At 42.0% G+C, this 15187-nt stretch overlaps 1 protein-coding gene across 1 annotated transcript in view; it reads left to right on the top strand.

Annotated features, from left to right (window-relative positions):
* The window catches only part of LOC102453009 (inter-alpha-trypsin inhibitor heavy chain H3-like), a 48566-nt gene that overhangs the window by 16328 nt on the left and 17051 nt on the right, over positions 1-15187 (top strand). Inside the window, exons 7-13 of the mRNA XM_089781076.1 lie at positions 181-306; positions 947-1063; positions 2954-3122; positions 4377-4502; positions 5839-6020; positions 9625-9828; positions 10439-10578. Of these exons, the coding sequence (XP_089637202.1) occupies positions 181-306; positions 947-1063; positions 2954-3122; positions 4377-4502; positions 5839-6020; positions 9625-9828; positions 10439-10578 (1064 nt within the window). The remainder of the gene's footprint in view (positions 1-180; positions 307-946; positions 1064-2953; positions 3123-4376; positions 4503-5838; positions 6021-9624; positions 9829-10438; positions 10579-15187) is intronic.

Raw genomic sequence — 15187 nt, 5'->3', positions numbered from 1 at the left:
GAACAAGATGGGGTTCGTGGAAAAACAAGATGGGGTTTGTGTCTAGCTACAAATATTTACATCGCTTACTGGATGCAATAGTTGGACATATTTTAGGGAATTATGTGGCAGAAAAATATATTTAACGGTTTTTTTTCAGTAATTGTATAAAAATTTTTATTCTAACCTACTGCTTTTCAGGGCCATGTGTCTTTCAAGCCAACCATTGATCAACAGCAAACATGCAAGAACTGCTCAACATCTTTCTTGGATGGAGATTTTACTATAAAATATGATGTGAAAAGAGACTCCCCAGGCAATTTACAGGTAAAGTCAAATGGTGGTTTGGGGGTGTGATGGGGAGTTGGGGTTCCGCCCAATCCTGAACCCCCATAACCGCAGGCACAGACTCCACCAGCCAGTAGACTAGAGGGAGTTTATTGCTTCTCCAGGGTACAGCACAGCATAGATGTAATCTGGTTACAAGAATTAGGGCCAGGATGCCATAGACCCCCTTGAGATGGGGGTGACTGGGCCCCTACAACCACAGCTTCCTCCTCAGTCTCTCTCTTTCATGGCTTCTGCCTGAAAAACTGCCCCTTCCCCTCGCACACACTTCCTTTGCTCAGCCTCTTCCCTTACCTTGTAGAATTGGTTTTAGCCACCGCCCTGGGGCGGTAGGGCACCCCCTGCTGGGCCGTGCTTACAGACAGCTGCCAGTAGGGGTCCCCCACAGCCCAAGCATAGTAACCAACGAGGTACTAACACTACACCACAGGGGGATCAAGGGATGCTAAAGCCTTAATCCTGCAAAGAGTTTCACACACTATTTTGTCACTGAGCCCCATTGAGTTCATGTGTGCAATGTTAATTACATGTAAGTCATTTCAAGGTTGGCTCCTGCTTTCGTGCAAGTGTTATGCGCAGCCAGAAGGTTCTTATGTCCATCATATTCTTTGTTTTTCAGATTATCAATGGATACTTTGTGCATTTTTTTGCACCTGCGAATCTCCCCAGAGTGCCCAAGAATGTGATTTTTGTCATAGACATTAGTTCCTCAATGATGGGTCGAAAATTAGAACAGGTATCTCATCAGAAACTTGAGCACACAAAAGGATATTCCTTGGCACAGCACATTTCTTTAAATCAAATAAGACAGATTAATCAATTTCAAACAAAGTTGGAGAGTTTATTTTTTATTACTAAAGTCTTACCTGTGAGGACTGAGTTTGCGGATGATTTTTTTCCAGATCTCTTTCATAAACCATCCTAGATAGTACTTTACTATCACTCAAAATGCCACAAAGCTCTATTAGCTTCTAGCACACAACTGTTGGCTTAGGTTTTTCTATTATACTCTGTTCCACCACCAGTCGGCTAAACAACTGTATCATGTTAATAAATCCTAACAGAACAAAACACTGTATGAGGTTGCAAAGTGGAACTAGGTAAACTCTACTCCAGTTTTAAAAGCCACTTGCTTTGACACAAGAATTTGAAATGAAAAGGGGCCTTTTATATGCTCCTTATATTTTTAGCCACAATGCTCTTCCCATCTAAGATTAACTCTGTAATTATTACTTCCCAGGTCTCAGCCATTTTGTAACTGAGGTCTGGGGTCAAAACTCTGGCAACAAACTTACTTGGGTCATGCTGCGGGCATGCTGAATGCTTTCGTTTCTATGCTCTGCAAATCTGAGCTGCATGGATTTCTTTCCCTGTTTTAGCCATGTTATATTTTGAATTCCTCTTTACACCCATGTTTACATTCTGGAAATAGTGTAAGGTCTGTCTTTTTGCTGAGGCATTTGGGAAAGTGCTGGAAAGAGCATAAGACGGGGGTTGTCATCTGAGACTTGTAGCGTAGTGGAGTCATGTGGAGAATTGTGGGCACTGGAGTTTAGCAGTGCAGTGTAATTGTTGGTTGTGTTTGTCACTCTTGTAAGAGGTGTTCAGAGCAGGGGATAAACATTCCTAACATGCATGTTTAAGAATGGAAATAAATATGTACATTGTAATATCAGGCTATTGTTAGAACTGGTTGGGCATTTTTTCAGCAAAATGTTTTTAATTGAAAATTGCTTATTCGTCCTGAAACTTTCCCACCAGAAAAAGTTCGTTTAGACCAACTTATGATAAGAAAAACTTGGAATTGTTTTGATACTGTCCAAACTTCCTACTTCTGACATTTTTGCATGTAAGGCTCCCCCCCCCCCCTTTTTTTTTTGAGTCAAACTTTCTTTTAATTCACAATGAAAAATAATTCATTAAGTAACATCATTTTGATTGACCTATTCAATTTAAAACATTTTGACAGCATGGACATTAAGCATTTTGACCGGCTGAAATCAATGTTTTTTTCCTCAGAGTATTGATCTGTGAACATTTGAGACTTTTTGCCACAATTTGGGACTGGAATATTTTTCAAAAATCTCAACTTTTTTCTCAGGATGGGAAACCCTTGCCTGAGCTAGGATCACCCCTGGAGCTGCACTACCCCTTGTGTGGTGCTAGGACTTCTGGGGACACATCCCATTGGTGTTTGTTCTGAATCCCATCACTTCTTTGATTCTTTCCTAGTTTAAAGCAACATGAAATGATGAGAAGTCTTTATGTATGGTGGAAGGGAGAGTGTGTGTGTGTGTGTGGAGGGTAACACCCAGATAAGAACCCCAGTTAACTCTACAGTGAAGACATACCCTAACATATACCGAAATAGAACGTCATGAGACCTTTGAAACTAGACACATCTCCCTAGCCTGTGCACTTTTCCCTGCCAAATTGCATAGTTCAACGGTAAACAATGGAGACAACAAAACTTCTCAAAAAGGTTGCAAAAATATCTTCTTATGGAAAGCATCAGGTAACCTAAATATAATCATTATTGCCAGCTGTCTCTATCATACAATATGCAAAATCTTCAGATTTCATGCGGTCGTGTGTTTCTTTTAACAGTGTTTATTATTTATTCTAGACAAAGAAAGCGCTCCTCAAAATATTAGATGATGTCAAAGAGAATGACCACTTCAACTTTATCATGTTTGATAGTATGATAACTCCCTGGAAGGAACAATTAGTCAAAGCTACCTTAGATAATCTGAAGGAAGCACAGGCGTTTGTAAAGTCTATACGAACCAGAGGATGTAAATATCTCTAATTTTTAACCTTTTCTCCAATATTAGTTCATGTAATACTCTTCTCTTAGGGTATGTCTACACTACCCCGCTAGTTCGAACTAGCGGGGTAATGTATGCATACCGAACTTGCTAATGAAGCCCGGGATTTGAATTTCCCAGGCTTCATTAGCATAAAGCCGGCGCCGCCATTTTTAAAAGCCAGCTAGTGCGAACCCTGTGCCGTGCGACTACACGCGGCACGGGTAGATAGTTCGAACTAGCTAGCTATTCCGAACTATCTGTATGCCTCGTTCGCACTAGCCGGCTTTTAAAAATGGCGGCGCCAGCTTTATGCTAATGAAGCCCGGGAAATTCAAATCCCGGGCTTCATTAGCAAGTTCGGTATGCATACATTACCCCGCTAGTTCGAACTAGCGGGGTAGTGTAGACATACCCTTCCATAGCATCTTTCCTCCAAAGATCTCAAATAGGGGCATGATGAAACCACGTTTTCGCTAATCAGCTAAATCACAACTTTGATAAACGATGAATCTGAATAAGAGGAAATGGAAGATGTATTTTCTGATGGACAATTGATATCGGCAATAAAAGAATAGGAAGGGATTTCTGGGTCTGAGAAAGATGGCAAGAAAGAATCTGGATGGGGCATGGGAACAGAGTCTGAAGCCACAGAGGGCTTGAGGGGGTCATGAGCATAAAGGAGTGTGAGGATTGGGCTGAGTTGGTGTTAGATCCGAGACTGAAGCATGGTGACTGAAAGAATCCCAGCCCACAGGATGGAACAAAGAGGGATCTACAGCATTGTCCCAATGTTCTAAGGGGGGTTGCATAAAACCAGGAATTTAGCATGATTGCAATAATACAGTGATCCAAATTAAAAATGGCTACAGTTAGCACGGTCATAAGACAAACACCAATGCTCCTGCACATATCGCTTGGTTTCCCGTTAGAAACTTCCCTTACAAAGACATGCCCAGTAAACATGAAGAAAGCAATAGCAGGAGTAACCTGACTGCGCCCTTGTTTGCTCTGAAGCTGTTACAGATCAGAGCACCCCCAGGCTAGAATAAAACCACTCTGGATGTTTTTTTCTGTGTCTGTGCTACTGTCGCATAGTTGTGAGTGGAAGCGGTCAACACTATCCTTCCTAGAGGGACCTATAGGCTGTTGGTGAGCGTTGAAACATGCTCAGTTGACACCCAGTGGCAAATGGTGCACGCTTGTGCTCACTCTTGTGTTCTGTGGTCATGTCTCTTGCAGCTACAAACATAAATGATGCTTTAATAAGAACAGTTAAAATGATGAATGAAGCTCACCAGGGCAAGCTTTTGCCTGAGAGAAGCTCCTCTACAGTTATAATGCTGACTGATGGGAATCCCACTAGCGGTGAGTGTTTGTAGTTATGCTGCCTGTGGGCAGGCCCAGGGCCGGCCTTACCATGAGGTGAACTGAGGCAGCCGCCGCAGGTGCCAGACTGTGGGGGGGAGCCACGAGGACCCAGAGTGTAGAAAACTGTCTGCTGCTGGTGCCTATGTATTCTCTCTGCTCTAGATGCACAGAGATGATGGAGTGCTGTGCTGGAGGAAGGAGGGCACAAGAGACACAACAGGCAGACAGGAGAAAAGGGAGCATGGGGCTGTCATTTGAGCTCCCTGCCTCAGGTGCCAAAATGTTGTGGGCCGGCCCTGGGCACGCCACTTTTGGTTCAAGCATCTGTAACTATATAACTCTGCCAGCAATGCCCCTCTGCCATGTATATTGGCCAAACTGGACAGTCTCTACGGGAAAGAATGAATGGACACAAATCAGATATCTGAAAAGGCAACACACAGAAACCTGTTGGAGAGCACTTTAACCTGCCCGGGCACTCATTAATGGATCTCAAAGTCACCCTATTGTTTCAGGCCAAATCCATAAGCCAAATACACTGGGAAGCCTTGGAACTTAATTTTATTTACAGGGTTGGGACCCATCACAAAGGTATGAACAAAGACATTACTGGCTAGCACACTCCCTTCCACATCCTCATGACTTAAAAAACTAAACAATGGGTACTTAAGAACAATTTGCACCTTCTCTATCAGCTTCATGTAACATGAACACCTAATTGGCTCCCCCCCCCCCCCCTCCGTTTCTCTCCACCCCTTACTATTTATTTTGGAAGTGGACCTTTAATACTCCACTCATCTGAAGAAGCGGGTTGTGCCTACGAAAGCATGATACCATCGACATGTTTTGTCAATAAAGTGCTGCTCAACTTGTTGTTTTTTATGTATCTCTTTGATCAGTCAGGTGGCAGTCGTAAGGAGTGTCCAGAAAGCAAAGAATTCCCACGGTGACCAAGGCAATTGATTTAGGGCAGCTATTCTTTCCTATTCTGCTGATGCTTGTCTATTTGGTTGAATTTTGAGACAGTTTTTGGAAGTGTTTAAACATTATGGTTTCTCATTTTTAGTTGTCTTCATTTTAAATTAAGAACTTTTAACTGGCTCCCAAGTTAAAAACAGAAAAAAATTAACCAATCAGCAACAACTACATGCCAGACCTCTGCAAGTGCACTTGAGATTTCCCTGCAATCTCTTTCCTCTCTAGGCTTCTGTATTTTCTATGCTAATTTTTGTTCACATATTTTAACCATGTAATAGTAATTTTTCCAGATATGCCCCTTAAATGGAAAGAGTCCTCTCCATAAAATTGAACTGTTTTCTGGTCTTTAATGCAGGAGAAATTAATCCTAGAAAAATTCAAGACAATGTGAAAAATGCCATTCAAGGAAGATTCTCCTTATATAACCTCGCCTTTGGCTACGATATGGATTATAATTTTTTAGAGAAGATGGCACTGGAAAACAATGGATTGGCGCGCCGTATTTATGAGGATTCCGATTCAGCTTTGCAGTTACAGGTAAGAAATATAACCACCCAGTAACCACCTACTCTTGTAACTCTTGCAGATATTAGTTACAAAACTTTGATGAGGTAACTGTTCCAGCATAACTAATGAGTAATATTAGTAAACACATACATAATGGTATCAAGCATAATATATAGTGAGGAAACTTCTAAGAATGAGTTTTAAAACTCAACCATAAGAAATAAGACTAAATGTTTTTCTGGTTATTCAGAAGTGTTATTCTATTCCATTTTGTTTAGGATCTTCAACTCCCATCACCATATCTAGTTAATTATCCACTGAGTCCCTTCAGAGTGATCTGCCATTAAAAACACGACCCCCCCCCAATAAAACACTCTCTCTTTATATATAGATTTCAAAGCACTTTAACCAAGGCTCTGGGGGTGGGGCGCTAAGCATTATTTATCCTCATTAGCTAATACAGAGAAACTTAGGTACCTGAGCTAAGTGGATCACAGAGGGTCTCAGAGCAATTCACCTGCAAAGCTAGGTTTTGGGATGCCTAGTCTGTTTCTCTATCAACCAGATCTCACTGCCTTCAAAGGCAATGTTTTCAACATGCAGTTTTCACATCAATATAAATAGCCGCATTTTTTCGATTCAAAGTGGAATTTTGTATGCTGGGACTATTTCTTTCTGTGGGCTCCATAGAATATGTGAAGGCAAATTAGGTGTGGCTTTCAGACTGTTGGCTAGCTCCTAATGCAGCCCTTTGTTAGGCCAAATTTGAATGCCTGTGCAGCAGTACATAGCACAACATAGCCAATGATTTTAGTTAGGTATGGAGTTCTTGTGTGATATTATAATTAATCTATATGTTATGTTCTATATACTCATTATATGTTAATCAGTATTGATTTATAGGATCATAGAAGTATCAAATTGAGTAATATTTAGAAAAACTAGATAATTGATCAGAGAAGCTGAACTGCAAGAAGTCTGTAGGCTGAGGCCTGCGAGACGTTAGCATAGCTATATTAGACTTTGGATACAAGATATGGCATAAGTGGGTGACCTGGAAATAACCTAGTGCCCTAAGATTTTGCGCAAAGAAGCAAGAACTGGTAATATTGCAAAAGTAGAATTGGGAAAATTAAATTTAAATCATAAAGATGCAATAACAGCAAAATGTGCTTATAACTGTGAGACGAAGGTGGTACATTAATCTACATAGCCGATAGACTCTAAGGTCTCTTGTGTCTCCAGGGGTATGTCTACACTACCCCGCTAGTTCGAACTAGCGTGGTAATGTAGGCATACCGCAATTGCAAATGAAGCCCGGGATTTGAATTTCCCGGGCTTCATTTGCATAAGCGGGGCGCCGCCATTTTTAAATCCCCGCTCGTTCGAACCCCGTGCCGCGCGGCTACACGCGGCACGAACTAGGTAGTTCGAACTAGGCTTCCTAGTTCGAACTACCTAGTTCGTGCCGTGTGTAGCCGTGCGGCACGGAGTTCGAACGAGTGGGGATTTAAAAATGGTGGCGCCCCGCTTATGCAAATGAAGCCCGGGAAATTCAAATCCCGGGCCTCATTTGCAATTGCGGTATGCCTACATTACCCCGCTAGTTCGAACTAGCGGGGTAGTGTAGACATACCCCAGGAGACATAGACCAATACGGAAGAGAGGGACAGTGTGGTATGTGCATACACAGAACGTAGGGATAGACAGAATCACAGTATAAAGAAGGGTGCCCAGAGCAGGCAAATTGAGTTTCCTACAGGAAACTCCAGCAGCAACCACTCCCGTCTTTGCAATCAATCCGTGCCAGGGATGACAGACTTTGAGAAGGTAGAGGAATTCTACCATCACCAATGAGGATGTGAGTATATCTAGAGCAGGGGTGGCCAACCCGCAGTTCTCCAGCCACATGTGGCTCTTTGTTTAAGGAAATGTGACTCCTGCTGCTTTTGAGCCCCATGGCCCGACTGCTCACGGCCGGCCTCTCTGAGTATGCACCCCAGCAGCTGCTCACGGCCAGCTGCTCTGCGCACACACCCAGTGCCTGGAGGGAGAAGCGTGTGGCAATGCTGGCTCCAGGACCCAGGCATTAGGTTAGAGCGGGTGGGGGGAAGGATTGGGTTAGAGTGGGGGTGGGGGAGTGTGCCTGATTCTGAGGAAGAGGAAGGGGATTGGGTTAGAACGGAGGGTCTGGGGGTGCCTGGCTCTGGGGGAGGGAAGGAGGATTGGGTTAGAATGGGAGAGGGGTGCCTGACTCTAGGGGAGGGGGAGGGCATTGGGTTAGAATGGGAGGACTGGGGGTGCCTGGATCTGGGGGCAGGGGAGGGCTTTGGGTTAGAGTGGGGGGAGGGGCTGGAGGTGCCTGGCTCTGGGAGAGAGGAGGGGAATTGGCTTAAAGTGGGGGAGCTGGGGGCTGCCTGGTTCTGCGGGCGGGGAAGGGCATCGGATTAGAGTTGGGGGGAGGGCTGTAGCACCTTAAACTCAAAGTCTTTGTGGATGCAGAATAAGGCAGCCAACACAGATGTCATATTTAAATTCCAGGGCAAAAAAAGAATCAGCATGTACAGTACCTGGTTTACACTGTGTTTCTTTAAAGAGAATTCAAAGGCTACTGTTTGCCAGGCTGAAGCAATTATTCTGAAATATGAGTCTCTCCCTTATTGTTTTTGAACCTCTCATATTTGCAGTCTGGGACAGACCTGAATTTTTAGAACTATAAAAAAGCCATAATCTTCAGAAGTAAAAAAAAATGAGGGAACCAGACCAGAGATCAACAAGCTGGAGTGAAACAGGCACTTCAAATTGTGGTAATTTACTTCTCAGTTCAGTTTAATTTTAAAAAACTCACAGGACATAATAGGGCAGCAGTGTTAAATTTATGGTAGGGATGCTTTTTTTTTTAGTGTGAGACTATTACTGCATTTTTAAAGCGTTGTTTTTTTAATTTGATGTTTGTTCTTTGTGAAGTTTTCTGAAGATCTATGGACTGGCCATGAATTTTTTAAGTGACTAGAGACTTTTTTATTGTTTTTTTTCTGAAATTTCCTGCAATGTTATTTTCATCACTACGTTTTGTGTACTATATCTCTCTGTCTTTCTATAGATAGATAGATAAAAATTAATATATAATACGTGTCTCTTTGCACTCTATCCACCGCTATTTTGGCTCTTTGTCTCTAACTAGTTGGTACCCCTGGTCTATCGTGAGAGTTAGTGCATGGCATGTATCCTTATTTGGAATCAGATATGCTGAACTTTTTTGATTTTCTGGCAGCTTTAATGAAACTACTAAAAGGTAGATGCCCTTGTAATTGTACTATTTGATCTGAGGAAATGGGTCTGGCCCACGAAAGCTAATCACCTAATAAACCATCTTGTTAGTCTTTAAAGTGCTACATAGTCCTGTTTCTCGTAATAGTATGTGCTACTTGCCTATAGTTTCCTGAGTTCCTATGGGCTCCAGGTCTAGAACAGAGTTAACTCAGTTGAATTTGAGACTCTAGCTGCTAGAGGTGAACCCAGGGAAACATGATTAACTTAAAGAAAAGAAAAGAAAAGAAAAGAAAAGAAAAGAAAAGAAAAGAAAAGAAAAGATATGTATTTAGATTTGTTTCCCCTTCCCCCCCCCATGCAGAGTTTTTATGAAGAAGTGGCCAATCCCATGCTTCTAGAAGTACAACTGCATTACCCTACCAATGCAATATCTGAATTAACTCAGAACAATTTCAATCATTACTATGATGGTTCTGAAATCGTGGTGGCTGGACGTGTTATAGACAATGAACTGGACTCCTTTATGGCTGATGTGAAAGCTCAAGGCATAAGTATTGGTCCTGAGGTGTTTTTGTTTTAGGTGCTTGATTTATAAAATATCAAGGCTTGAGTCATGCCAGAAAACTGAAGAAAACAAAACAAAACCAAATAAGAGGATGTTGCATCCTCATGCTATAATTGGAATATGTGTGACATATGTCAGTGGTCTTACTTTATGGAGAGTAGTTGCATAATCACAGCTAAAACAAAAGAAAAATGGACACCATCCAGTTAATAAGTAAACTTGCAAAAATACCCAACTTCTTTCTTTACCTGCTGCAAAATGGTAGACAGGCTATCAAATGGCTCCTGTAACACTGACGTGTGTCTCTCTCTATGTGGTAGGCCTGATAGAAGGGGTCTACCTTTTACCAAATATCCCATATTAGCCGTTTAGTGTTTCAGTACGTTGGGCATGTGATCATTCAAAAGCATCCCACTATGAGATGAATTACTATGAATTTTGGAAAAGGAGATTAAATCTTCATGCTTTGATATGCCATTGATTGAAAAGGAAATTTGATTATCCAGTTAAATTTCTCTGTACATAAAAATGCATTCCTAATTAAAATACCTTTATGCAGTGGTGGGAAAATGTTAATTTTTGTAAACAGCAGTTTCTCAATTCCTAACAGGCAAACAATGATGTGACATTTACTGAACAAATAGATATTGAAGAAAAAGCTCAAGCTCTCCAAGAACAGGAGTACATATTTGGGGATTACATTGAGAGGCTCTGGGCCTATCTTACCATTCAACAATTACTGGAAAAACGGTAACTAAGTATAAAAAAATACGTAGTTAAAATTGTTTGTTGCTATCAGATATTGGTTGGGCCATGGAAACTGAATGATTCTCCCATCTTTTGAAATGGTGCCTTCAAATCTGAGCTGTGCAACACAGGAAGTACAGAGGAGGAAATCCTGCACTTTTGCTGCCACTTGTACCTTATACTTTTCTGGATAAATGGAATACTTCAGGCTTTCAGTCTGGCCCCTTTCAATAGCACTTACGTTCTTCCTAAATACAATGACAGGAACATTCTTCCTAAATACAATGACAGCAACTTCCCCCCACATCTTTGCCTTCACTGATTTGCTCTGCATTCCAGTGGAAATGGACGTAGGTAATTTTATTCCTCTTTTACGCATGTAAAGCGGACAAGCCCAGGTCATTGGCAGGTGGAATTGAACCTGGGACCTTTGAAGCTAAAGCCAGGAGCCTCTACCACATGAGCTAAAAACCAACTGGCTGTCAGCTGAGGCTGCTGGGCAGACTTCACTCTCTCTTCTCAGTGCTCTCAGTGCCTCTGGAACAAATTCTGCCTGATTATGTGCATACAACTCATTTTAATTAGCGTGACAGACAATAGTCAGTAATCATAAAATCATAGAACACTAGAACAGGAAGGGACCTCGAGAGATCATCAAGTCCAGTCCCTTGCCCAAGCACTGTCTTGATCGTCCCTGATAGGTGTCTATCCAACCAGCTCTTCAATATCTCCAGAGATGGAGATTCCACTGCCTCCCTAGGCAATTTATTCCAGTATTTAATCACCCAGACAGTCAGGAAGTTTTTCCTAACGTCCAACCTAAACCTCCCTTACTATAATTTAAGCCCATTACTTCTTGTCCATTCCTCAGAGGCCAAGGAGAACAATTTTTCCCCGCCTCCTTGTGACACCCTTTTAGATATTTGAAAACCACTATCATGTAGCCTCCCAGTCTTCTCCTTTCGAAACTAAACAAGCCCAATTCTTTCAGTCATTAAAATGGTGGTAAATAGCTCAACTGCATGTGCTCTTCTCCATTATATATTAAAAATTTCAGCTTGAGTCTTTCTATTCAAGTTAAGAGCTGCATTAAAAAAACACCAATAGACTTTCTTTTAAGTAAGCTGTTAGAGATATACAACCAAGAGCCTGCTGGAAAATGCTATGAAACACTAATGCTATGAAACACTAATTTTTATAGGTCACATGCATCTGACGAAGTGGGTCTTTGCCCACGAAAGCTTATGCTCCTACACTTCAGTTAGTCTATAAGGTGCCATAGGAAACTTTTGCAGATTCAGACTAACACGGCTACCCCTCAGATACTTAATTTTTATAGGAAACTCATGTTTATAGAATATCATCTACTGATATTCTATAAAATACTTTCTAGTATGTGTGTGTGTGTAGTACTGCCCTGTACTGGAGTTTAGACCTCTACACTGCAAAACATCAAAATATTATTATTTGACTATGGTTGGCATTGGACCTGGACTTGAATCACACTCTGATGGCCTCCATTACTCTGCTGTTTAGTAACAGTCTTTTGTATTCTGACTTTTCTTTTTACTATTTGGAAGATACATTGAGTGTGAGTCTCAATTATGGTGTTAAAAGAAGTCTCCAGGTAGCTTGCAGGAATTTCACCTATATGGCTGATCTTTTTAATTTCTCTCTAACTACTGCCCTCATTCTTGTGTGGTTCCCTTTTTAAAAATTTGGCAGTTTTGTCGACTGCTGTAAACCTCATTCTACGATGAATAACGCCTTTTGTCGACAGAGTTCTGTCGACAGAAGGCTTTATTGCACCTACACTGTCCTTTGCGTCTACACTGTCATGTCGACAAAGCAACTTGCTTTGTCGACAGAACTGGATGTAGTCTAGACGCTCTTTGTCGACAGAAGCTGTGTCGACAAAGCCTTTGTTGACAAAAGCCTGTAGTCTTGACTCTCCCTTTGTGGGTCCCAGAAGAAGCTGTGCCAAGAAGCAGTCATGTATTCTGGTGTATTATTATTTTAAACTTCAGCCCCCTATTTATTTCGGGTGCCCTTCATTGGACTCTCTTCAATTTGTCCATAATCTTTTGTGGTGTGGGGCCCAGAGCTGGATACAATACTCCAGATGTGGCTTCAAAAGGGAATAATCACTTCCCTCAATCTGGGGGCGCACTCTGCTAGGCATCAAGCCATTGACCACTACCCATTAAGCCTGATGATGTAGCCAGCTTTCTATTCACCTTATAGTCCATTCATCTCATCTTAACTATTAAAGAGAAACTGGTCACAGAACTCATAATAAGGGGTAAATTGGATAAAAGTGATCATGACTTGGTAACATTTGTTACGTGCAAATAGAATAACCTCTAAACCAGTAATAATTGGTACTTTAAAGGGACCATTTTCACAAAGCTGAAAACAATTATGAACACATCAATTGGGAAAAATAATTTAAAGAGAAAAATGTCAATAATAATTGAGGTCTGATTATAATATAATATAATATAATATAATATAATATAATATAATATAATATAATATAATATAATATAATATAATATAATATAATATAATCTCTTAGAACTGGAAGGGATCTTGAGAGGTCATTGAGTCCAGTCCCCTGCCCTCACTGTAGTACCAAGTACCATCCCTGACAGATTTGCCCCAGATACCAGAATGGCCCCTTCAAGGATTGGGCTCACAACCCTGGGTTTAGCAGACCAATGCTCAGACCACTGAGCTAGCCCTCCCCCTTATTAGAGCAGGTATTAGATTACTAGAGGCCTTAAAAGCCTCCAACTTATACTCAAGAAAGAAGGTCACATTGCTGTTGGAAATTGTAAAATTGTCAGAAAAATCAGAAGTGGTCAGCAATTATAATTGTTCTGCATCTGTGGAAAAAAATTGATGATGTATATAGATGAGGGGTGGACAAGATACCTCTCACACCCAACAAGCCACCAGATCTGACCCACGGATGCCCCTTCTGGGACCCCCAGGTGTGCAGCAGCCTCTGTTTTAAATGCAGGGCTGTGCCGTGTGACTCCAGAGAGAAGGGGAGGCTTCAAGTGATCTCCCTGCCCCCAGCCCAATCCTCAGCTCCTTTTGGCCAGAAACAGCCAGCCAATGGGAGCTGAGAGACTGGTCTGGGAGATAGGGGGGCCATCACAACTTCCCAGAGTTGAGAACCAAGTGGAGGGAGCAGGCTGCATTTGCCGTGTTCTGGAGCTGCAGCAGGCAGGGAGCCTGGTCTGTCTTGTGATGCTGTAGGCCGGAGATGCTTAGATAAGCGCCTCCCATCCAGATCCTGCTTCTGGCACCCCTGCCCCTCCAGCACCCCAATTCCCTCCCTCAAGTCACCTTCCAAACCCTCTGCACCCCCCTGATCCAGGTCACAACTCCTTCCTAGACCCTGCACCCTCCCTACACCCTCTCCTAGGCCAGAATCCTCTCCTGCACCCCCCACTCCCTCCCTGACTCTACACCCCCATCTCTTGACTCAGGTCACAACCCACTCCTTTACCCAAACTCTCTCTCAGACCCCACACTGTCTCCTGCACTCCAGTCCCTTACCTCATGCGCCCTTCTGCATGCAGTCTTCACCCTAGACCCCACAACACCTCCACAGAAAAGTGCGGCCCTTGACCACTTTCCAAAAACTTGGAGGACCCTCCCCAAAAAGATTGCCCACCCAAAGTGATGAAACTTTTTTCATTCCAACAATAACTCAAATGGTTATTATAAACAGCCGCCACTAAAGCTAGATACTTGACATGTCATAATAACTTGCATCAGAAAGCTTTAAAAGGACTTTCTGAGGAGCTCTCTGGACTGTCAATGTTGTTTTTCAATGTCTTGGAACACTGACAGAATTCCAGGGTACCGGGAAAAGCTCATGCTGTGCCAATACTTAGCAAGGACAGCCTAAGTAATTATGGGTCTGGCAGCCTGAAGTTGATGCTGGGGAAATTGATGGACATATGTAGAATAAAGGATAGCAATACAATTAATACAGCTAACATCTTTATGGAAAACAGAAGATCTCATCAAATTAATTTGATTTTTATAAGATCACAAGTTTGTTACGACACAATATTTTGATAAAGAAATTAGAATGATCCAAAGTCGACAAGGCCCACATTAAATTGAATAAAAAGACGATATCTGATAGCTCTCAAAGTGGAATTGTAAATGGGGAATCATCAGGCACTCTCAGAGAATGACAGAGGCCTGGGCCACTTGGAGTGGCCCCAGCCCAGCACCCGACGTAACGAACTTCTCATCCACAAGGTCATACTAAAACAAAACAAACAAAAAAAATTGAAATGAACACTTGAGACATTTATTTAGTTGCAATTAAGTCATTATGCCAATAGCATGTATATTAAAAATGTAACTTTAATTGTGAGTTTCCACTGCAAGCAAAACCCTTCATTTTAGGAATGCTTGTCTGGCTTTGTTGTGTGCAACAACACTGTTAAAATTAAGCATTGCAAGACCATTCAAATGCTCTTGTCTCATTGTAGAATGATGATACTTCTTTACTTAGTTTCAAACATTCACCTGAAGCCACTGATGCAGGGAGACTGTCAAAAATACATAATGAAACTGTGGT

The sequence above is a fragment of the Pelodiscus sinensis genome, chromosome 11 (assembly GCF_052426305.1).
Source record: "Pelodiscus sinensis isolate ZL-2025 chromosome 11, ASM5242630v1, whole genome shotgun sequence".
NCBI classification, from domain to species: Eukaryota; Metazoa; Chordata; order Testudines; family Trionychidae; genus Pelodiscus; species Pelodiscus sinensis.
This window is presented reverse-complemented; position numbering and strand designations above follow the sequence as displayed.